Raw genomic sequence first — 24639 nt, 5'->3', positions numbered from 1 at the left:
ACTGACCTCTCTCTCTGTGTACACACACACACACACACACACACACAGACAGAGAGAGAGAGAGAGAGAGAGAGAGAGAGAGAGAGAGAGAGATGTGGTTGATATATTGTGCACCCAATAAACTTATCTGGGGGTCAGTGAAAGAACAGCCACTATATTAAACATACATTTAGGCAGTGGTAGCACACGCCTTTAATCCTTGCATTCTGGAGGCAGAGATCCATCTGTATCTCTGTGAGTTCAAAGCTACACTGGAAACAACCAGGCATGGTGACACACGCCTTTAATCCCAGGAAGTGATGACAGGAAGCAGAAAGGTATATAAGGTGTGAGGACCAGGAACTATAGCCTTTTTAAGCCTTTAGGCTTTTGATCAGCAGTTCAGCTGAAATCATTCAGATGAGGACACAGAGGTTTCCAGTTTGAGGAAACAAGATCAGCTGAGGAGTTGGTGAGGCGAGGTTGGCTGTGGCTTGTTCTGTTTCTCTGATCTTTCAGCGTTCACCCCAGTACCTGCCCCTGGGCTTGTTTTTATTAATATTCCCAACATCTGCCTGCTGACACCACCTGGTGACGCCAAACTAACTTTGCTCCCCACTTCCCTACCATTAGGTCTTCCTTCCTTTTGCTGTGTCGTAGGCTACCTTTCTCCAATTTTCCTGACCATTTAGTGTAGGCAGCACACTAACCTAAGGATATGGAGATAATTTCCCAGGCAATAAGACATCACTGTATAAACTGACAGCATGACTGCTCCATGATTTGGTTAAGAGTGAGGTTTTTATTGTAGCTATGAGGGAAAGGACAGCCAGGGACCTTTGGAAGAGTCCAGAGCACAGAGATAAAGTAGGAAACTCAACATGGCCAGCAGACAGAGTGGAGCAAGGGAGACTGAGAGAGGGAGGCAAAGAGAACTTGGGCAAAAGAGGGAGCATAGTCAAAATAGCAGGGTGAGAAGGAGTAGCTGAGGGGAGGGAAGCCTTTGAGCTGGAAAAGTTCAGGGTAGGGGAGGAGGTGAGCAGGGCTAGGCTCCTGGACTCTGAAGTGTGTAACAGGTACTTGAGATACTGAGGGAGCCTGGAGGCCACCGTGCGCTTTGGTATGATGATAGACACCACAGGTAGCCATATGTCCCTTCTGCCAGGGATAAGGGAAATAGCTTCTTTTGGTTGAGGGGAGCCAGCTTCAAAGTTCCTGAGGAATGCTGACTTTAGTCTGACAGCCACAATTTGGGGAAATGGAGTTTCCTCTGTACCTGACAATCTTCCTAGGGTTAGGGTCTGAGGAAAAAAAAAATAACCCTATACACAGCAATAATAAATACAATTTTAAAATTAAAAGTCCCCATGAGGCAGGAGAATAGGGTAGTAAGTCCCAAGAATATTTGTGTTTTAGGTAGTGACTTATTTAGCCAAAGAAAATCAGTGTATGAGCAATTTGTTTATCTTTGGGATCAGCCTGTATTGGTTAAGAAAACGAAACAAAACACCCAAACACAACTCTATTACTTTTAGTGGCTTCTCACCCATTGATAAAGATACTTAGGAAGTGAATAAGCAAGATAACACTTTATTATTATTATTATTATTATTATTATTATTATTTAGTTTTCATATGAAGATGTCTCTCTTACGTGTCTTTGTAAATCTCTTACTTGATGACATCTATAGCTTTTTAAAAAAGATTAAAACATTTTAATTACGTGTGTGTGTGTGTGTGTGTGTGTGTGTGTGTGTATGTGTATGTGTATGTGTGTATGTGTATGTGTATGTGTATGTGTGTGTGTGTGTATAAGGATATGGCATGTACAGGTGTCTCCAGAGACTGGAGCAGTGTTAAATCTCCTGAAGCTGGAGTTACAGACAGTTGTGAGCTGCCTGATGCAGGGGCTACAAACTGAACTTGGGTTCTCTGCAAGAGCAGTAAGTGCCTTTAGTTTCTGAGCCATCTCTCCAGCTCCCATATATAGTTTATAAATCTGCTTCCAAAGGCGGGAGAGATGCCTTGGTAGGTAAAACTGTTTGAGGTGCAATCACTGAGGCTCCTGAGTACACATCGTAGCACCCATGTAGAAATCTGGGAATAGCTTCATGAGTATCTATAACCCCAGAGCAGGCACAGGTGAATTGCTGGGGTTTGCTGGCTACCAGCCTAGCAAAAAATTGAATTCTAGGTTTTGGAAGAGACCCTCTTTCAAGGAAATAAGACAAATAAGAACCATAGAGCAGGATACTTGATTCCCTTCTCTGGTCTAAACAGGTGCACAGGTGTGCACACCCCTACAGACGTGTGGAGACACCACACACACACACACACACACACACACACACACACACACACAAAACCAAAACAAACAAACAAACAAAAAACCCAACCTACTAATAAACCTGCTTTTCTGATGTTCTTCTCATTTTCTTATAGGTACTTCCTACTTAACAGACATCGTGTGGTGGGCCGGCACAATTGCAAGTAAGTGGTTTGTATAGTAAAGATTCTGGTCTTTTTCATTTATTTCCAAAGTCAGTCATGCATCTGGGCAGGGCTGGAAGGGCCAAGAGGAGTGTGGCTTTGCAGGCCCTACCCTGCTTCCCAGTCTCTGCACTTCAGACTCACTCTCTTTACCGGCTGTCCTTTCACTGTTGGGAGAGAGTAGATGAGAAAGTGTGGATGCTGACCTGGGAGAAGGCAGCAGAGGCTCTGGCTGCCCACCAGGTCAGTGCCCTGGCTGTGGAGAAATGAAAGCAGTTTCTCCATCCTCGATAGTAGAGCTGATGCATTTGGTGCAACACCATGTTCAGGCTGTCTTGCTTTGTAAGCACAGATGATTTAACTAAGAAGTTTCTCAACTCAAAGGGCAGATCAGAGATCATGTGCTATAATTTAAAATAAATAAAAAACTATAATTTCTTTAGAACCATGTGCTTTTTCATATACTGTCTTTTAAGCCAATGCTTCATAGCTGAGGCTGAGACCGCTCATTGGGGAACCCCTTTTTAAGCTCTGTTTAAGTGGAGACCCGGAGTCCTGTATAACCCAGCCCTGGCCAGCTTCTCACACTGGAGCAGGTCTGAGGTCGCTTGAAGGCAGTTGGGAAGCTCTGCCCAACTTGTTGAGGACCGATTGATCCCTGGGTGTTAAGTTGCAGGTAAAAGCATTAAGGTTCCTTGATGTGCTACTGCATAGTGTCTGTAGGTACAGAAACTACTATGTATATCGTAAAGATAGGAGAAAGCATTTTTGAGTGTTGGCACCATAAAACAATGAAAAATGTTTGAGTAAGTAGTTATCTTTAACATGACTGAAATAGTATACAACACATGTTATGTGCCCAAGCATTACATGGTACTCCATGTAGTACTTTGGTGTTAAATTTTGGCAAATAAATAAATAAGAATGTAAAAGTAAAAATAGTTTGAGATAGAATTTAAAGAATGGAAATATATTCAGTATTGTACTTGTTACTGTGGGAATGCTGAGCATTTCCATAGAGAGTTGAGAGTATTCCCAGATCAGTGAAGTTTTGCCCTTGGGATGTGTGAACATGTGGATTCGCTTCCTCAGAAAGGGTGCAAAAGAAACCCTTTTAGAACAGAATCGTGCAAACTCTTTTAATTTTGTTTTTGTTTTTGTTTTTTTTTTTCGAGACAGGGTTTTTCTGTGTAGTTTTTGTGCCTTTCCTGGAACTCGCTCTGTAGAACAGGCTGGCCTTGAACTCACAGAGATCCGCCTGCTTTTGCCTCCCAGGTGCTGGGATTAAAGGCATGTGCTACCACCGCCTGGCTTGTACAAACTCTTGATCACTGATAAGGGAGCTTGGTAATAGTAAGTGGTGTCTTTATGATTCTCTCGACAGTGGCTGTTGGCCAGATTGGAAACTTCCTAGCTTACACTGCGGTCCCTACAGTCCTGGTGACTCCCTTGGGTGCCCTTGGAGTACCATTTGGGTGAGAACTGACATTCTGTTTTGATAGTTAATATTCAACTTACATAGGAAAAAAACTCTTGTTATAAATGTTCTGTTAAAAAAAAATTGTTGATGAAGTTAGGTCTTTTGTACTTAAGAGTTCATATTTCCATTTTAACTCTTTAAATGTATTTCCTTTTTTTGTTTTTTGTTTTGTTTTGTTTTTTTGAGACAGGGTTTCTCTGTGTAGCTCTGGTTGTCCGGGAACTGGCTCTGTAGACCAGGCTGGCCTCAACCTCACAGAGATCCACCTGCCTCTGACTTCCAAGGATTAAAGTCATGGAACACCACACCCAGCATTCTTTAAATGTCTTTCTATGTAAAGAGCTCACTTTATTGTATTTCGAATTCTAGTTTATTCATGGTTATCAGTGAATCTGCTGATGTTTACTGTCCTGGGCTTTGCTCTGGAAAACGTCTTAGAACCTAGAGTCTTCCTAATAACATTCACGTTATTCTGAGAAATCTTGGTATAAAATGTCAGTTTGTGTTTTATTTGGGTGCTTAGCATCCCTTGCTGGACAGGCATTCTCCCACTTCATTCCAATAAGCTACAGAAGGTGGGAGGCATGACATGCGGGCATCAATGCATGTGGAAGAGGGTTTGTCATCACAGTCCAGCACATGGCTGCTCTGTGTGATGAGTGATGACTTTGGGTATCACTGTGGTTAGGGGTAATCAAATGGGATCTTGCACACTCAACTTAGAGTTTCGTGGTTTGAAATACCTGCTTGTGACAAGAAGTCAGGGCTCCAGGGACTAGGAATAAGAGCAGTCTTACTCCCCAGTTACCCAGTTGTGGAGAGGAGTAAAAATGTAAAGAGTGCCAGCTGTCAAAAGCACCCTCTTTATTAACTAGTGACCTAGGCCATTTTCTTGTGCTGTAACAAAATGGCTGAGAATGGATTTTTTTTTTTTTTAAAGAAACAAGGTTTTAATTTTGATTCACAGTTCTAGAAGCTACAAGTACAAGATTGGGCAGCCCACCCCCTTTTTCTTTCTTTTCTTTTTTTCTTTTGCGTATGTAGCCCTGACTGTCCTGGAACTCATTATATAGACCAGGGTGTCCTTGAATGTGTAGAGATCTGTCTTTCTCCGGTGTTAAGATTAAAGTTATATAGCTGGATAAAGATTTATTTCTTATTTTTAATTATGTGTATATGTGTAGTCTGTGTGTGGGTATGTGCACATGTGAGCGCAAGTGCTCTGGAAGTCCAGAAGAGGACACTGGATCTCCTGTCATGAGCTGCCTGCCAGTGCTGGGAACTGAGCTCACATTCTCTGGAAGAGCAGCACGTGCTCTTGCCCGCTGAGCTGTGTCTCTCCAGCTCCAAGCAACCCCATTTGTGAGGCCTACAAACTACTTCTTCCCTTGGCAGAAAGCCAGTGCCGCCCCCCCCCCAGAGCAGATCCACGTTATAACAGTTGATTCAGCGGCAGCTAGTCCAGTCCTGTGAGAGCTGCATTAATTCCTTTTAGTTATGCAATCACCTTTTAAAGGGGCAAATCAAATTTCAGCATCCACATCCAAACCAAACCACATCCAAATACCTGACTTACTAGAAAAAATGTTTTTATGAGACCTTTACTGACTGTATCAGCATAAGCTGTTACTAAGATACTGATGTTCTGTTGTACCTTTGAAGATGCTGTTAGTGGGAAACAGGGTAATAGTGGTGGTGGCTCAGGCTTTAATCCCAGCACTCGGGAGGCAGAGGCAGGTGAATCTCTGAGTCGAGGCCAGCCTGGTCTACAGAGCTAGTTTCAGGACAGCCAGGGCTATACAGAGAAATCCTGTCTCAAAAAACAGCAACAAAAAGGATATAGATTAATAAGCAGTATAGAAGAGAAATAAGAGCTGTTTCATCTCATGAGTATGTTGGCTTCAGCCAGCCAGACCTCAATCCTTGCAGAGAAGAGTCTCTGAAATAAATGTATTTATTTACCTTAAATTCATTTTAAGATTCTGTGGTCTAGGGGATGGAGAGATGGCTCAGCAGTTAAGAGCATTTGCTGCCCTTTCAGAGTTCAGTTCTGGGCACCTACATGGCTGCTCAGAACCACCTGTAAGTCCAGTTTCGGGGCATCTTTAGCAATGTTCTGCCGTCTGATGACACTGCACTCACATGGTGCATAGGCTTACATTCAGGCAAACATTCACACACATACAATAAAAATAAAAATCTCAAAAAAAAAAAAAAAAAAAGATTCATGGCCTAAAAACCTCAACTGTTTTTTTCACATATAACTTTGAAAATAGCTTTTTACCACATTGTTCTTATCCATACATATGCTTGCTATTAATGTCGCTTGATGTCACTTTGTATTTTGGGTGTCCCAGAAAGTCTGGGAGCACAGGAACTGTGCTTATGCCTGAATCAATCCTCAGCTTTCCCAGTATGTTTCTATGGAAGATAAGCTGATTCTATGAGTTTTGAACATGGCACATTTGATGTGTACATCAATCCTCATGCCCTTTCATAGTTAGGTAACCCACTGCTTCAATAATTCTGCAAGAGGTATTATTCACCCAATGAAGTGTAGGGACTATGCACACACTTCAAGCAATATACTAGTGGGCTTTTTTTTTTTTAAATAGATAAATCAAATTAGATTGGAAGGGGGCTGGAGAGATGGCTCAGAGGTTAAGAGCACTGACTGTTCTTCCAAAGGTCCTGAGTTCGGTTCCCAGCAACCACATGGTGGCTCACAGCCATCTGTAAGGAGATCTGGCGCCCTCTTATGGCCTGCAGTCATATATGCTGTATACATAATAAATAAATCTTAAAAAAAAATTAGACTGGAAGAAAGCAAAGATGGCAAAGTATATATGTGCATGGTTTATGAAAAATTCTGTTGATAATGGGTGAATGGCTGGATTTACAAAAAACAGAAAAGAATATGATATAGGAAAGAAAATCAGTTTATATTTCTGAATAGAGCAGAGAGCCCCCCCCCATAGGTCCAGTTTGATGCAACAGTTTAATACATGATAAAGTAATCATTGCAATATACTTCAAATAGAGGTTTTAACAAACTTATTTGGAAATAATTTCCAAATTACAGAAAATCTTCTTAACTAATGCCAAAGGCCTTCTTCAGCCAGACACAGCTCTTGTGGCTGTTTTGCCTTACTTCCTCTATGCTTGACTTTCTGTTATCAGGGCTTCTTAACCATGGCGCTGTTGCCACATGAGGCCAGACATTTCTTTGTTGGTGGCTGAGGGAAGCTGCCTGTATACTGTAGTTTGTTTAACAGCATCCCTGGCCACTGTCCACCACATGCCGTTAGCATCAACCCCACCTCAAAGTTTCTCTAGACATAAACAAATCAACTGCTATGTTCAGCAATACAAACAGGTTGATATAAGAGGACACGGGCTGGTGAAGGTACCCACCACAAAGCCACATGACCCAAGTTGAATCCCTGGAACCCACATTTGACATGCATGCCTCCTCCAGAAAATGTTTAAAACAATTTTAAAAGGAAGGTATAGTAAGAGCTATCTACCAGACAAAGCAGATTGTACAACAACAACAAAAAATGTTGCTGAAGGACTTTTTATAATAAAATGGCCAGTTCATCTGGAAGACATAACAGTTAAACATATAAGAGAACTTCAGAATACGCATAGCCAAACTCAATGGGAGAGAAGTGAGAGATTACAGTTGAGAGCACTGGCTGCTCTTCCAAAGGACGCAGTTTGGTTCCCAGCTCCCACATGGTGCCTCACAGCTGTCCATAACTCTAGTCCCAAGGCATCTGACACCATCTTCTGGCCTCCACTGCCACCAGGCATGCACATGATTCACAGATATACATGCGGGTATAACACCCATATGCAGAAAAACAAACAGGTAAAATACTGAATGCCCATGACAACAGCAGAGGATGTGAATGAGATGAAAGCACATTGTATAGACAGGGTCAGGAGGGCGGTTCCCATGACTGCATCAGTGGCTTTGTAAGAGGGAAAGACCTGAGCTTGAGCTCCATCCTGCTGTGACTTCCTCCACTGTACTCTCTGAGGAAGATGCTAAGCACATCCCAGTGCTATGCCCTTGGACCCTCAGCCTACAGAATTGACCTAAATAAACCTGTTTTCTGTAAATTACCTAGTTGGTATACTTACTTATAGCAACAGAAAAAGGACTCAGATAAGAGTGTAATTACTAAAACCTGAAATAAGTAGGGACATTTCTACATCAGATTGTTAGGAGAAATGGACACATTCCTAGAGAGCCTACCAAAACTGTTTCAAGAAAAAAACATGAATTTTTAATTCCCAGTTTACAAAAAACAAACAAAACAACAACAAAAACAAAACAAAGCAAAAAAAACAAAAACAAACAAACAGAAAAAACAAGCTCCAATAAAGAAAAGGCAAAGAAAATTTCTATTGTTTGGGAATTTTATATATGCATATAATGCATTTTGATCAAATCTACCTCACTTTCCCTCCTATACCTCTCCTGGACCCTCAGTGTTTTTCCTCCTAACTACATATAATCTTTAGAAAGAAATTAAAACACCCACCCAGTCCACTGAGTGCTGCCTGTGTGTGCTTGGGTGTAGGGCCATCTCCTGGAGCATGGGCAGCAGAATCCCTGAAGAAAACTGACTCTTATTTCTGGGTGAGACTTCACCAGCCCCTCTTCCATCCATGCTGAGATTGTGGCTGACTTGACTTTGTGCAGGTCTTGTGCAGGCATTCAGAACCACTAGAGTTCATGTGTGCTGTTAATAGCACTGTTTTGTCGGGTAAAACCTGTTTCTGTATAGACACCCAACCCCTCTGGCTCTTAAAATCTTTCTGCCCCTTCCCCTTCTGCACTGATTAATGAGGGAGGGGATATGGTACACATGTCCCATTTAGAGATGAGTATTCCACAGATGATCAATTAATCAGTGTGGATCTCTGTATTAATCACCATCCAGTGTAAAAAGCTTCTCCTCCAAGGATTGGGAGATGCACTTGTCTTGTTAGGGTTTCTATTGCTGTGAAGAGATACCATGACCATGCAACTCTTACAAAGGAAAACATTTAATTGGGGTGGCAGCTTACAGTTCAGAGGTTTAGTCCATTATCATCATGATGGAGAACATGGCAGCCTGCAGGCAGACATAGTGCTGGAGAAGGAACTGCTACATCTTGATCCTGCAGACAACAAGAAGTGTTCTGTCTCACTGGGTGTGGCTTGAGCATATATGAGACCTCAAAGCCCACCTCCACAGTGACGTATTTTCTCTAACAAGGCCACACCTCTAACAGTGCCACTCCCTTTGGGGTATAGTTTCAGCCACACACAGTTTTTGTTTGTTTTGTTTGTTTGTTTTGTTTTTGGCTCAGTTAACTATTCTAGGCTTGAGTTTCATCTTGTGGTCCAGAAAGTGGTTGGTTACTCCGACATTATCTTTACCACTATTACCCTAGTGGGCTGCCAGGTCAGTCATTATTATAGTTCACAGGGTTTCACATCTGGGTAAGACGATTTATTATTTTTCTTTCCCTATAGAATGCATAGCACCTTCCAGGTCTGATGGCTGTTGGAGAGGTGGAATCACTTTTCTTCAGAAAAGTGTGGCCCTGAGAGACTGTCCATGTGAAGGTCCCATACACATGCTCATACAAGCAGTGCTAAATGTACTCAATTGGTATTAAATTAAAGGGAGAGATGGGGTGTGTGGGGAGGAAGAATGAGAGTATGACATTGGGAGAGAAAACTTGGGGGGATGGGAAGGAATTAGAGAGGAGAGAATATAGGGAGTATATTGGATCCAAACATATTATATTGCATGTATGGATATTAAAATATTTAATAAAAGTAAAATTTTCATATCCAGTAACACCAAAGTAAATGAAATAGGAATAAATTTCACAGAAGAAGGGCAGTCATACTCTGAAAACTATGGAAGTCTTTTGCAGTCATCAAGCAGGTGCCAGTACCAAAAGTTATTCTGAGTAAATTTAAAGGTGTAGTAGTAAATGGCCCATATTTACAGACTAGAAAATATAATATTACCATGGCTGTACTCTAAGATTAATCTGTAGGTTCAGCACAATTCTATCAAAGTCTATCTGAATTCTTCATAGAAATTGATACACTGTCCCTAAAATTTATATGCAGATGGAAAAAAAAACTATTAAGTAGATGAACAACCGTGAACATATAAAGAAAGCTGGAGGAATTTCAAAGCTTCTTTCAAAATCCAGTAATCAAGGTGGATGTTGTGATATATGCCTGTAAGCCCAGCTCTTGAGAGGCTGACACATGGGATTTCCAGATTGAGATGAGACCGGACTTCACAGTGAGCCTTTGTCTCAAATAGAATAAACACTACAGTAATCAAAACTTAATGCCGGGTTAAGGACAGGCATGCAAATCAATGAAATGGAATTGGGATTTCAAAGATACACTCATCGTCACTTAACTCCTTGCCAGAAACACTGAACTAACAGTGTAAGAAAGGATGGACTTTTCAAAAGGTGGCGCTCCAGGGCCGGGGCTGGAGCGCCTGTGTGTCCACTGCCACCTCCGTTCCTCAGCGTTGTTCTAAGCACACGGAAGGCCCTAAATCTGACCCCCAGACCCGCCAGAATGAAGAAACATAACAGATGGTGCCACCAAACAGGACACAGGCATGCAAACATTTAAGGTTGTTGTCTCTACCTCACCACACAAAAAGTAACCCAAAATACGCCAGAGAGCTAAGACTGGCAAACTCCTGGGAGACAGCAGTTTAAATCACTATACTTTTTAAAATCAGGCAATAGGTTATTTAAGTATGATTCCAAAATCGCATGAAGAAAAATAAACCAGATACCAAAATTAAAACCTCTGTGCTTCAGAGACATAAAGGTAGGAGGGAGATGCGTTTGGGATTTCCAGAATGAGTGGCAGGATGGAGATGGGGTAGACATAATCAAGATACCACTGTGTCTTGTATGAAATTGATGAAGAATGCGTTTAAAACAAGCAGCCCATGAGATGGCTGAGCAGGTAAGACAAACCTGATCTTGACTGCCATCAGGTTTGCGGCCACACCCGATAGATGACCTAAGTCTAATCCTGGGGTCCACATGGTACGGGGAGAAAACACAGTCCTATAAATTGTCCTCTGACCTCCAGATGCACACTATAGAATACATGCCTGGACACGTGTATACACACACACACATACACACACAATGTTTAAAAACCATGTTTCACAGGTTGCCATCAAGAAACAAAATTCATAATAGGAGAAAAGTTTCTAATTATGTATATGGTAAGAAATTTGTACTTTGGTATATGAAACTCATAACTCATCAATAACCAGATTTTACAAGTATTTTTTTTAATAACTAGGGAAGAATGGCCGTGGAAGGAGAGTCTAATGAGTCCAAGGTCATTACCTTGCCCAGACACCCTGTTCATCCGCTTTTCTAAGGGCAGCTGAAAAGGTGAACTGCTGATCTGCAAAAAACTTTTTTTTTTTGTCTTTCACTTACCTGTGACTTGTTACCTACCTCCTCCCAGAGCTCAGAGGAGCCCTGTTTCAACCACTTAGTTTCTTGTCACCTGCAGCCACATTCTCCTGTGAAGACAGTATTCAAGTTCTAACCACCTGGCCTTCATTTTTCTTTGAATTTTTTTTCTGGGTTTTGTTCTTAAATATTTTAAATTATGTGTTTAGTTGGGACCCAGAGTAATGATCCTTTCACACATACCTGTCACTGGACTTTGTTCTTTGTCTGCCCCCTCTACCCCCTCTAGGCCACCCTCCCCTTGCTGGTTCTGTTCCTCCAGGATAGCCTTCCCTTCTGTGTTGTGTTATATTTATCCCCTTACTTTCTCCTAGTCCTCCTCTCATTCACATTAGGCCTCTTCTTTCCCTTTCTGATGACCTAATTTCCCAGTAATACCACAGGCTGGAACGTGCTCTAATGCCTAGCCATGGACAGACATGTATGATCTGAACTACCCAAGTGTAGGAGTTCGTGCCTCAGTACTTGGCAGCCTAAGGCAGGAGGAGTGCTATGAGTTCCAGGCCAACCTGGGATGCACAGTGAGATTCTATCTCATTGTCTCCTTTCCCCTAAAAAATACAAATGATGATGTACACTAAATAATTTTAGGTACATTTTTTCCTGTTAATTGTCCATTGTCATTTTGTTTCAGCAAGAGTAAGGGACATTTCTCCTGCCTCTTCGTTAACTTTGTAGTCTTAGCTTCAGTGGTGATCATGTCTGGGGTCTTATATTTCAAAGAACATAATCCAGTATATCCATGAACCTATTGCACCCTGTTCCTGGATGTTCATGTCTTCTGAATGTCTTCAGCATAGATAGCAACAATATAGGAATTACCAGTTTTTCCAATTCAGGTTGTATACTGACATAAAGGGAAATAAGAGATGAAACACATTAGTGTTTTATGAATTTGTACATTATTTTTATCTAAAAAAACAGTACCAAATATATATATATTGTTTTTTGAGACAGGGTTTCTCTGTGTAGTTTTGGTTCCTGTCCTGGATCTTGCTCTGTAGACCAGGCTGGCCTCGAACTCACAGAGATCCGCCTAGCTCTGTCTCCCGAGTGCTGGGATTAAAGGCATGTACCACCACCGCTCAGCCAGTGCCATATTTTTAAAGTTTTGAGTGCTATTAAAAAAATAACCATCCAGATTCCTTCTTTCATACTTTAGTTACTGTTGTCATTTTTGCATTTTTCTTTATAGTGTGTATAAATATATAGTGTGTTTCATATATAGTATGTATGTATGTTTGCTTTTATGAATAAGGAGGGAATATTTTTATTTTTTGGTCAATCATTAAACTTCTCTTCTACTCATGTATTTCATATCTATGAGATAATTAAGATATTCTACAATATATGAGTTAAGATATTATAAACTGTATATTAACTATGCATGAAAATGATATGAAAACCCAACTGTGTTGAAATATAACTTCAATAAAGTTCTAATGGGAAAATTTATTTTTCTATTTGTAAAAACTAAATGATGGGCTGGGTGTACATGTTGCTCAGTGTTAAAACATGTGCAGGGCCCTGGATTTGATTCTTAGTGCCAAAATAAAAATAAAAACATTAAAAATAAACCTCAATGAAAATAAAATACATCTAGAAATAAAGTATGAGTTTTCTAGATAAAGTATCTTTAATTAGCAGAAACAAGTCATATAGTTTGATTTAAACTGCAATGATTTCTTTTATTTAATTGAAGGTCCATTTTAGCTTCTTATCTTCTGAAGGAAAAACTCAACATCTTGGGCAAGTTGGGGTGTCTGCTAAGCTGTGCAGGTTCTGTTGTGCTGATTATCCATTCCCCGAAGTCTGAGAGTGTGACAACTCAGGCTGAGTTGGAGGAGAAGCTGACCAACCCAGGTAACTCCTTTCTAGCATGGTGGCCAAGTCTGTGTCCCCAGGAAGCCAGACAACTCATAATACCACTTTCTGGCAAGGCAGGTGTACAAGGTCTGGTTTGTCACCACAGATCTTGATTGGCTGTCCATTTTGTGTGTGCATCAGCTGACTGTGAGTAAACGCCTACCCCAATTTTCAGAGGTACTCTAAATTTGGCAGGACTCCCTGGAGAGTTCATAATGACATTAGTTAGCTAAGGCTTTATTTCCCTTTGGTACTTACGCCTGTTGCCTTAGTTACTTTTGTATTGCTGTGGGAAAACACCATGATCAATGCAACTTATAAAACAAAACGTTTAATTGTGCTTATGGTTTCAGAGGGTTAAGAGTCCATGATGGGGGAGCAAAGGCATGCTGGCCAGAACAGCTGAGAGCTCACATCTTGATTCACAAGCAAGAGGCAGAGAAAGCTGACTGGGAATGGCATGAGTCTTTCAAAACTTCAAGGCCTGCCCTCAGTGACACACCTCCTCTAACAAGGCCACACCTCCTAGTCCTTCCCAAACAATCCCACCAACTGGGGATCAAGTATTGAAACATGCAAGCTATGGGGGTCATTCTCATTCAAGCCGCCACATCTGCAAACATTTCACATTTTAATTTTTACTTATTCTTATAAAATCCAAAGTATTTTCTGAGTATGAGTATGAAGAGTATAAAGGCGTTAAAAAATAGACCACTCTTTGGACTAGACAAGAATGCCCTGAAGGGTTCATATGATTTCCAGAGGAGGATATTCATAGGCTGCTCCCCTCTACCTATGCTGGGAGTTGAACCTTGAAGGCCTATGTAGGGTAAATAAGCATTGTACCTCTGAGCCATATTCCCAGTCCACTTACTTTTGATGAGTGTGAATGATTCTGTTATGTTCAGATCCCAACTTATACATTTATAATTTATATATGTATAATTATGCGTTATCATTTTTATTTTTTGTGTATGGCCACGTACACATGAGAACAGGTGTCCTTGGAAGCCGGAGGTGTCAGACCCTCCTAGGACTGCAGCTACACTCAGTTGTTTGCTGCTCCATTTGGGTTCTGAGACAAACTTGGGTCCTCAGCAAAAGCAATATGAGCTTTTACCTGCTGATCCATCTCTCCAGCCCTATGTATAATTAGATATCATGAAAATATTAAGAAAATGTAAAATATATAAAAAGGTAAAATATAAAAAATCTGTCTACTTTCTTAGGTAATAGATTTTCTTTTTCCCCATCTTTTTTCTTCGTTGTTTGGTTTCTTTCTCCTCTTTGCCTCCTCCTGTTTCTCTTCTTCTTGGTCAGGGACACAATACGGAGCCTTGTCTGGCCTGATGCTTGTTAGTCCAAGGTAGTCCCAGACTTGGAGCAGAACTCCTCCTTTAACTGTTCAGATTGCAGGCATAGGACACCATGTCCAGCTTTTTATTTTAAGATGTTTTTAGACATATTTATTTATTGAGAATTTCATATATCTATACACAATGTAATTTGATGGGCTGGAGAGATGGCTCAGAGGTTAAGAGCACTTGCTGTTCTTCTAATAGAGTGAGGTTTGATTCCCAGCACCTACATAGTAGTTTACAATCATCTGTAACTCTAGTTCCCTCTTCTGAACTCCTCATGCACCAGGCATGTAAGTAGTACACAGACATACATGCAGATAAAATACTCATACATATAAAAAAAAATCTAAAACAAAGCAATGTACTTTGATAAAATCTTCCCTCATTCCCTTCCCTCCAGCTCTTCCTATACCTCCACTTCACCCTCTCAACTGTGTGTCCTTTTTTAACCCACTGAATCCACTCAGTGCTGCTAGTATATACATGACACAGCTTTCACTATCTCTCTCCTTTTTTTCTAATGGTACAAACAACACAATTAATTTTTGCTCCAAAGGAAATTTAAACCAGCACTTAATTATATTTCCAAACTCCCTTATATAGGATGCCTAATATTCAAAAATGAAGTCAAACAAAATGTTCTGTGAAGATATTTAGTGGACTGGGGTGTGTGTTTCAGTGTTGGAATGACAAGGCCCTGGGGGAGATGGGCAGCACCACGGGAGGACAAGGGGTTGGTTACTAGAGAGTGCTGAGATGTGCACATTCTCAGTGTTGGCAGCATCACTCCAGAAAGCCAAAGCCTATGCTTGGGAGAGAAAACATGTATACGTTTTTAATGTACAAGAGACAGGTTTAGAGATACCAATAGATAGTGTATCCATGACATAAGCTTCATGAGGCTGAGAGTTACAGAATAGAAAAAGTGTAAACTGGTCCCTTTAAAGAGAACAGTGATGAAAAACATGCTTGACACACAGATTGAAAAGTCACAAGTCCATAGGCATCTGAGAAATGAGAAAAGAGCAAAGGAAAAAGAGGGTTTCCTGCATGTGAACCCTTCCTTCTAACACACAGTCACTGAGGCTACTGTCCAAGTATCCACTGTGGCTGGTGTCCTTGTCCCTTCTCCGTCCAGTTTGCCATGCCCCTGCTTCTACTGTCCTCCTCCTCGCTGCCTTTGGTGAGACCTGATTTTGCTAACCTCCACTCCCCTTACGTCCAGTCCCTGCTACCTCAACCTTCTTGATTCCAGAGACCCTTCTGAAATGTCATCTGATTTTGTCCCTTCCAGCTTCAAGGCTCTTTGTAGCCACCTTCCCCGTGAGAGCAAGCCCAGACAGATCCACATGTACACTCTGCTGCTGATACTGTGCCTGCTTACTTGCACTCAGGCTGCTTCTGATGTTCTACCCATCCCCCCCAGCCTGCCCCACAATTAGGTAGTATTTTGTGCTTACACATACCAGTCTCTGCCCTCCATTGCCACGTTGCCAGTGTGTAGATGAGGCTCTCAGACAGCTTAGCTGTCCTTCCATTGACTCTTTCCTGAGTCTGCCTCCAGTACAGTGCTAAATAGTTCTCTTTTCTCACTTCTGGGGGCCTGAGCTCCCACTGCCTGCTTGCTTGTTTGCATGTCTACACTTGTTGCTGTGCATGCCTACACTGACTGATTTGCATTTCCAGCCGGTTTCTAGATCTGTGAAGTCCAGCATGTGAAATGCAACCTTGTATGTGGGATTTCAGAGCATTCAATATAACAGCTAACTGTTTAAAGGAGCCGTAACAGGATTCTACCTTCTAATGTTAGTGCTCAAGTACAACTATAGGAAAAGGCATAATGAAGTTGGCATACCACCCAAAATGTGGTAGAAGTAGATATGAACCGATAGAGCTGTCATGTTCGTGACTTACACTGAGCATCTATCAGCGTTATGACCCTCTGAAATGGAGGATCATTCTTGAAGTCCCAATCAGAGAACACTCATCTTTCAGCCTACATGGAAGTTGTATTTGTAAAAATTTTAATGTGTAGGAAACGTGCACAAGGATACTTCATTATATAATTTCTAGCTCTGATAGTTGTAACCAGAGTTTTTTCTTAACAAGTGCAAGGAGACATTCAGAGGTTGTGAAGAATATAGTACAACATGGTTGTGTGTGCTCTTTGTAACCCACCCACATCCATTGTAGTCATCCCCTAAAGCAGTGGTTCTCAACCTTCCTAATGCTGCAACCCTTCAATACAGTTCCTCATGTCATGGTGACCCCCAACCATGAAATTATTTCCGTTGCTACCTCATAACTCCAATTTTGCTAGTTATGAACTGTAATGTAAATCTCTGTGTTTTCCGATGGTCTTAAGCAACCCTTGTAAAAGGGTTTGACCCTTTCAAAGGGATCAAGAACCACAGGTTGAGAACCACTGCTCTAAAGGTTATATGGGCTTAGACACTGCCACAGTTTATTTTCACTTTAGTTTATACCCTGTCACACCCTCAGTATCATCTGTCTGGTAGGTATTCTGTGATTGACTCTGAGGTAAGAGCTCATCCTGCAGCTGGGTGCAGTGGTGGCATGTACCTACAGTCTCAGCTACTATGAGTGCTGAGTTGGGAGGATCCTTTGAACTTAGGTGTTCCAGACAGTCAGAATGACAAAACAAGACCTGCTCTTTAAGAAAACATAAAGTCCATCATGTGACTAGCTTTGTTTTTGTTTTTGTTTTTAAGATTTATTTATTTATAGAATCCAGATTCATTAAGATGTTGTGATATGTGGTATGTTGATCAGACTCTGAAGAGCAGTCGTGCTCTTAACCTTGGCATCTTTAGCCCTAGCTTTTTTTTTTTTTTTTTTTTTTTTTTTTTTTTTTTTTTTTTTTTTTTTTTCAGACATTTCTCTGCGTTTTTGCGCTTTCTGACTCTTGTAGGCTGCTTTCAGAGATCGCCTGCTCTGCTCCGATGCTGGATTAAGGCGTGCGCCACCGCCGCTTACCTCAGTTTTTAACTGTTGTTGTTGTTGTTAATGATACTGATAGAGTAGGTCATGTAAACATTAGTAGTTAAGACACTTTGGAGCAGGATTTCACTTTTTTATTGGGAGCCATGGAGGGGGGGCTTCCTGTCAATGGAGGTGATCATAATTTCTTCAGCTACTCCAGGCTTAGCTCTGGGAGTCCTGGGAATAGCTTTTTCCATTAGAATAGCCTCCATCCATTTGGAGGGGTAGTTGTGGCCTGGTTGGATAGGGTTATGCAGAGACAGAATTATAATGAGGCCTTTAATGGTGAGGACACAAGGCAAAGACTCCTTAGCACAGGCATTCCTGAAGAAGGTAACCGTTCTTCTGGCCTGCTGTTATCCTTGTGGCTGAAGTGGCTTAGAGTTACACATTTTACTTTACTATGCTGAGGATCAAACCCAGGGCCTTGAGTATGCTGGGCAAGTGCTCAGCCACAGAGCTCCATTCCTTGTTCCTATGACTGTATGAAGGATGAGTAATGATGGGAATAGTTTTTGTGGAATGGACCCCGTGGATATAGTAAACAGGTTAAAGCTGTTTGGTGCTTGCCTGTGCCCCTTATGTCTCTGTCCCCTGATAGAAGGGGTGGCTGGTGGGGGATCAGGAGCTGGCTCAGCTCTGCTCTCTGGGTGGTGTCTGGTGGGGTGGCTTCCCCGGTCACTGTGTGCCATCTGTCTTGCAGTGTTTGTGGGCTACCTGTGCATTGTGCTGCTTATGCTGCTGCTGCTGATCTTCTGGATTGCACCAGCCCATGGGCCCACCAACATCATGGTCTACATCAGCATCTGCTCTTTGCTGGGGAGTTTCACTGTGCCTTCCACCAAGGGCATTGGGCTGGCAGCCCAAGACATCTTGCACAACAATCCATCTAGTCAGAGAGCCCTCTGCCTGTGCATTGTGCTCCTGGCTGTCCTGGGCTGCAGCATCATTGTCCAATTCAGGTACATCAACAAGGCCCTGGAGTGCTTCGACTCCTCTGTGTTTGGGGCCATCTACTACGTCGTGTTTACCACGCTGGTCCTACTGGCTTCAGCCATCCTCTTCCGGGAGTGGAGCAATGTGGGCCTGGTGGACTTCTTGGGCATGGCCTGTGGATTTACAACTGTCTCCGTGGGAATTGTCCTTATTCAAGTGTTCAAAGAATTCAATTTCAACCTTGGGGAGATGAACAAATCCAACATGAAAACAGACTAAGATGCAGCTGATGGTTGGGGGCTTGAGGAACAGGCATTGGGAGGGGTCTGTGGTTTTGACTAGTTGTCAAGTGGAAAAGACTCTCAGGGAGAGTTGCCCGTGTACTAACTAATGATCTAGTGGACAATAGGGAGCCTTGCTTTGCACCAGGGTGGGGTCCAGACCTCTGCAGTACAAAGCTCCCAATGGTTGTCTGGGTGTAAACTCTCTCTGATGAGATAAGTCCTGTTTTCATTTCCATTAACCTAGACACTTTCATAATTACTTGTTTAAAACAGTTGAACATGATTTAACCAGATAATAAGGGTGAGGTCTTTCTAGTTAGTCTTTGTAGGGGAGCAGCTGTTCTTACCTAAGTACCTTGGGAAAGGAAGAAACTGTTGTGAAGTCTGGCTCTGTACAGTACACGTGACTGACTTTGTCTGTGTTAAGCATGTATAGCATTCAGGTAGTTTACTCAAATAAGAGGTGTGTGAATTGAGTTGTTGTTAGTCCTTTAACAACCTGACTCTCCTACGTGTACCCCCAAACAGTAGTGAGCAGAGAGAGGAGAGTTGATGGTGGTGCGGAGTTCATTGACAGGGTGACTTTCCAGTAGCTCAAATTGATTTTAGTGCCTTTATCATTTGAATTGTTCACTTAATTTAACTATTGCGTGTATATGTGAAATGTTCTAATTATAGATATGTAAAGCACTTAGAAAAATACTGTGTTCAGTGGAAGATAGTGAAAACTAAAGATACAGAAAAAAAATCTAAAAGTGGCCCATTTCTGTATCATCCAATTAAGGATAACTGATTAATTCTGAAGAGATACTTTATTTTCACTTAACCTATGTCACTTGGATCCATTATGAAAAATACCTGCTTTCTGTTTCAGGAGGCATTGTATCCATTAAGAAGAAATAAACTATTAAACTTGACGATAAGGTTGTTAAATTAAATTAAAGAGTGTCTATTAAGTACATATCACAGGAGTTTAGTAAAAGCACCTCAATATAGGAACAGGTCAAGGACACAGCTTAGGACTGTTTCTACAAGGGGTAATGTGTACTTTCTAAGGGAGTTTCTAGCAAAGATGAAAACAATTTAACCTCCTTGTTTGAAATGGTTAAAACCTTCTAAAGTTCTTACCAAACATCTTACTTAACCTTCTGACTGTATGCAAGACCCTGGGTTTGATACCCAGCATCAAAAACAAACAACAAAGCAAACAACCTTCTTAGAAGGAAAATAGCTATTAATCATGCTGCGTTTTATATCTCAAATGAAGGCCATAGGAGCCTTCCCTGTGCATTAAACTGGAGCAAGGTACAAAGGGATACAATATAACATATTATACACCGTATTATGATGTTGTATATTCCATATGATTTGTTTTATCTAAATGGAATGTGCCAGTTTAAAAATGGGGTTGGATAAAGTAAATTAGGTGAGGTAGAACATGAACTTTAATAATACCCAATTAAACTTTTCACTAAGGCAAAAATGTACTTTTCCAGATAAAAAGAACATTTCTAAAGTAAAGACCCAAAGACTAGTTCACTGAACTGTAGAATAAAAAGGGTAAATAAAATACTAGTTTAACATAAGGGGATCTGGTTATCTGGCTCATTTGTCACATTCAGTGAATTGAAAGTATGAATGATGACCTCGGTGTATCAGTCAGTGATTTGTGAACAGCAAAAAAAAAAAAAAAAGATTTAAACAGTTGAAAACCTTGCATAAAGCAGTAGTTAGTAAATGTTCAAGTTCATTCTTTTTTTGTATCAGCTCTTCAAAATTTTTTTTTAATCATCAGTATCATTAGGGATAGAAACCTTAACTTAAATGTTTGAACAGAACATAATTGGAAAGTGTTATGTAGCAGGATCAATATAATTTTAACATTAAGGTTTCTGAGGTAAGAATATAGCTATACTGTGCAAGGAAGAAATTTATAATGTGGAAATTGCTTTGTTCATTTTGCTACTTACTGTGGAGCTTAGTTAAATGCATCTGCTGATGTACCTGAAGTTTTAGTCCACAATTACACCGTGAATATCCAAAGGTGTTAATATATTGTGTGTGAAGCAAAATTTCATAGTATTAATAGTTCTCCTAAGTTCTGGAACAGTGAGACCACTCAGGTTTCCATCTGTTCAGCAGATTGCTTCAGTAGGATGCATGCTTTTGTTCTAGAGGAACTCATTGCTTTTCAAGTCTGATAATAATGTCCCAGTAACCATCAGGAATAGAATCTAATTTTCAAATTCAATATAATGCACATAGATGTATACTAACTACTATTTTACAAATTCAGTTTTCATAATTCACTTGGAAATGCAAAAGAAAATAAAGATTACCAAGTAAAAGCTTGGTGGGAAAGTCTAGAATGCAAATGAATCTCTTACTAGTCTCCCCAACAGGAAACACTTTCATTATGATATATTTTGGGGGTTTTATTTCTGATAAAACTTAAGAAAACAATGCCTACTACGTACATTTTTTTTCAAGTCTTTAAAATTATCAAAATAAAAAATGTTGGTAACAATTTAGAGAATTACTGTTGGAAGACATTTAGGCAATTTCTCTCCTCTTCTACTTGGACAATGCCTTTGCTCATAAATATCTTTGCATTTGAAAAGGTTGTTTTCTGTTTTAAGTACTGATCAAGTGTAGGATCAATTAGACATTCCTTCTGGAACCCAGATGCAGGATACCATCGGGAGCGTTTTTTTCTGGGCTGCACAACGGCTGTATCTGTGGAGGTTCTCGAGGAAGCAGGCATGACTGCCCACTTTGGGGCCTTTGGAGAGGAACTGTTTCCAGTGCCCTAGCTGATCGCTAAGACTATCACTACAGTTGTTTCTATTAGAATATCAGTAAAATATATTTTGCTGCTGTTTGTTCAACAATAAGATTCTATTTCTACGTTCAAACGATTTTGTTCTGCTTAATTTTATTTCCAGTTCATCACAGAAATAATATATTAATCTTTTTCCTTCATTAGGTGTCACATGTTTTGTTTGTTTGTTTTTTAGATTTATTTACTTATTTTATGTATATGAGTGCTTTGTTGACTCAAAGCCAGAAGAGGGCATCAGGTCCCACTATAGATGGTTGTGAGCCACCATGTGGTTGCTGGGAATTGAACTCAGAACCTTTAGAAGAGCAGCCAGTGCTCTTAACTACTAAGCCATCTCTCCAGCCCCACCACATCTGTTTTCTTATTTCTTTTTTTTTTGGTACTAGGAAATTGAAACATAGGCATTATGTGTGATAGGCAGGAGTTTTACCTTGGAGCTTCATCCCTGGTCTGCTCATGTCCACTTTTGCTAGACCCATATTCAAACGTGCAGTAACAGAGTCTCGTCCTTTGTCTCTCATGGCTCAATTGCTGGTAAACACTGTGCTGAACTTTTAGAAGCTGGTCTCTAAGCTTCTGTAAAGTACTCAGATGCAGTGTTTTTTAGATGTGAAAAAAACAGATGATCTGTGGGAACAAATATTGATGAGCATAGACTACTGTCCTGCAGCATAATTTGTTTTCTCTTTAACCCCTTAAAAAGGGTCATATCATGTATCCCAGGCTGGCCTTGGACTCCCAGTCATATTCCCTCAACCTCCCCAGTCCTGGAATTACATGCATATGCCTTTACACTGGGCCTCCTGAGTATTATAATTTTTGTTAGCAGTGGTATTTTTATTCCACACTGATCTAGCAGAGCAGAGTTCCTCTCTGATGCCTATTTGGTCTTGGTCAGTATTCCTGTGACCTTTAGGAAGACCTCATGACTATATGAATAAGGTCCAAGGAAGTATTCTTCATGCGTCTGACACCAGGGAGCTTGTTGATCTGTTAAGCAGGACTGGATAGAATCTTGGTGTTAAGCCTTCTCAGGGACCAAAACTGTATTATTAGCTCCTTAGCACAGACTTTTTAAGGACATAGCCACATTTTTCCTTTGTTTTACCTATGTTCATTGCTAGATTCTGTTGAGTTGGCAAAAGGTCACTTGTTACACCAATCACATTACAAGCTAGTTCACCGTGTAGAAGGCCTAAGCTTTTTATATTTCTCATTTACACATGACAGTTGTTACTGGTGAATTTTAAGGATCTGTTATTTAGCTCTTAAGTGTTTTTTTCACATCTGGCAAGATTCGTATACTGTATTATACATTCAAGGAGATTAAGTATTATAGGAATAGTAATGAGCATTTATCCCAATATCACTACTCATTTTTGTCATACACATTTTTCATGTTATTAAATGCAACAAAAGAATATTTTTTAAAAGTAATAGCTGTTGCATCAAAAGATATCTATTAAAAAGTTGATACTCTGTAGAAAAAAATGACCATGTAAATAAACATTTATTTCAAATGTACCCAAAGCAATTTAAAAGTATAGTCATAGGCCCATGGATTCAGGGAGGATTTATTTATTTATTTATTCCTTTTTAAAGATTAATTTTTATTTCACGGTTGTATGGGCATTTTCCTGCATATATGTATGTGCATCACCTGCATGCAGTACCTGCTGAGGCCAGCAGAGGGCATGGGATCCCACGGCTACAGCAGGCTGTGCACCACCTCGTGGGCCCCAGGAACCCAACCTAAGCCCTCTGCAAAAGTAGCAAACGGTTTTAAGCACCAAGCCATCTCTCCAGCTCCAGAGGACTTATTTTTTCTTTTCTCAATTTTCTCCTGATTTGTGAAAATATATGTGAGTTTTTTAACCTTCCTGTGCCTCAGTTTTTCTACCTCGAAAGTTGTGCGAAGGTTCTTCAGATTGATGAATTCTAAACTGAGAGTATGTTTAGCATTCTGGAAACCATAGGTTAGAGCACCATGCTGAGAACTGCTCTGGATGAGGTGTGATGAAACTCAGCTTGCAGACTTGGGAGCCTGATCGAGACTACGGAAGAGCATGTAGCCTTGAACACCAAACAACTAAAGGGAACACTGGGTATGGAGTTTGCATGATTCCATAAGACTTCATTTTGTTTAAGGGTTTACACATTTTGTTGTACGATGAGGAAATAAAACACTGACTTAAAAAAAAAAACCATTGAGAGATCAAATTATGATGGTGTGATAGTTCCTTTTATGTTCTCCTTGGGTTTTGTGCTGCATGTGTGACCCATCAGTTCCGTTGCATTGACTTTGTCATGAGAAATGCTGAACTTCCTGCTTCTAAGCACCTTAGCCCTGATACTGAATTATATGATGCCAGGAGAATGTCAGGAGCTCCCAAAGCACTAATGCCAAAGAGTCACCTTGAAAAATTCAGAAGATTTCTTTTATTTGTTATAATACCTTACATTTCACTAATCAGTGTTTTTGAACTTTATAAAAATTTAAAGGTGTGGCTTTTCAGTTGTATTCCTTTTTTTCTTTTTCTTTCTTTTTTTTTTTTTTGCTTTTTAAAAGGATAATTATTATTTCCTTGTGAAATGAATATAATGGGAGAAAGAACATAGATAAAAAAGAATGCCAAATGTTGACTGCAGAAAAGTTTTTTTTTTTTCACATAAATGTAGTAGGGGAAAATGTTTCCAGTTAATACACATACATAATAATCAGTGTCTAAGACTTGCGTATATTTTGCTTCCTAGAAGTAGTCATAGCATGTTAAAATTGCCTTATGTAGATAAAAAGGCTATTAAGTTTTCCAATAATATTTATTATTCTGTATATGTTTTAAAATAAAGTAA

The 24639-nt window shown here is 40.4% G+C and overlaps 1 protein-coding gene across 1 annotated transcript in view; it reads left to right on the top strand.

The window, feature by feature from the left end:
* Nipa1 (NIPA magnesium transporter 1) overlaps positions 1–21926 on the top strand; it is a 42355-nt gene extending 20429 nt beyond the window's left edge. The window contains exons 2-5 of the mRNA XM_028892605.2: positions 2422–2469; positions 3854–3944; positions 13197–13357; positions 18428–21926. Coding sequence (XP_028748438.1) covers positions 2422–2469; positions 3854–3944; positions 13197–13357; positions 18428–18939 — 812 coding nt within the window. The 3' untranslated portion in view covers positions 18940–21926. The remainder of the gene's footprint in view (positions 1–2421; positions 2470–3853; positions 3945–13196; positions 13358–18427) is intronic.
* Positions 21927–24639: the final 2713 nt, after the last annotated feature.

Source organism: Peromyscus leucopus, chromosome 1 (assembly GCF_004664715.2).
Source record: "Peromyscus leucopus breed LL Stock chromosome 1, UCI_PerLeu_2.1, whole genome shotgun sequence".
NCBI classification, from domain to species: Eukaryota; Metazoa; Chordata; class Mammalia; order Rodentia; family Cricetidae; genus Peromyscus; species Peromyscus leucopus.
This window is presented reverse-complemented; position numbering and strand designations above follow the sequence as displayed.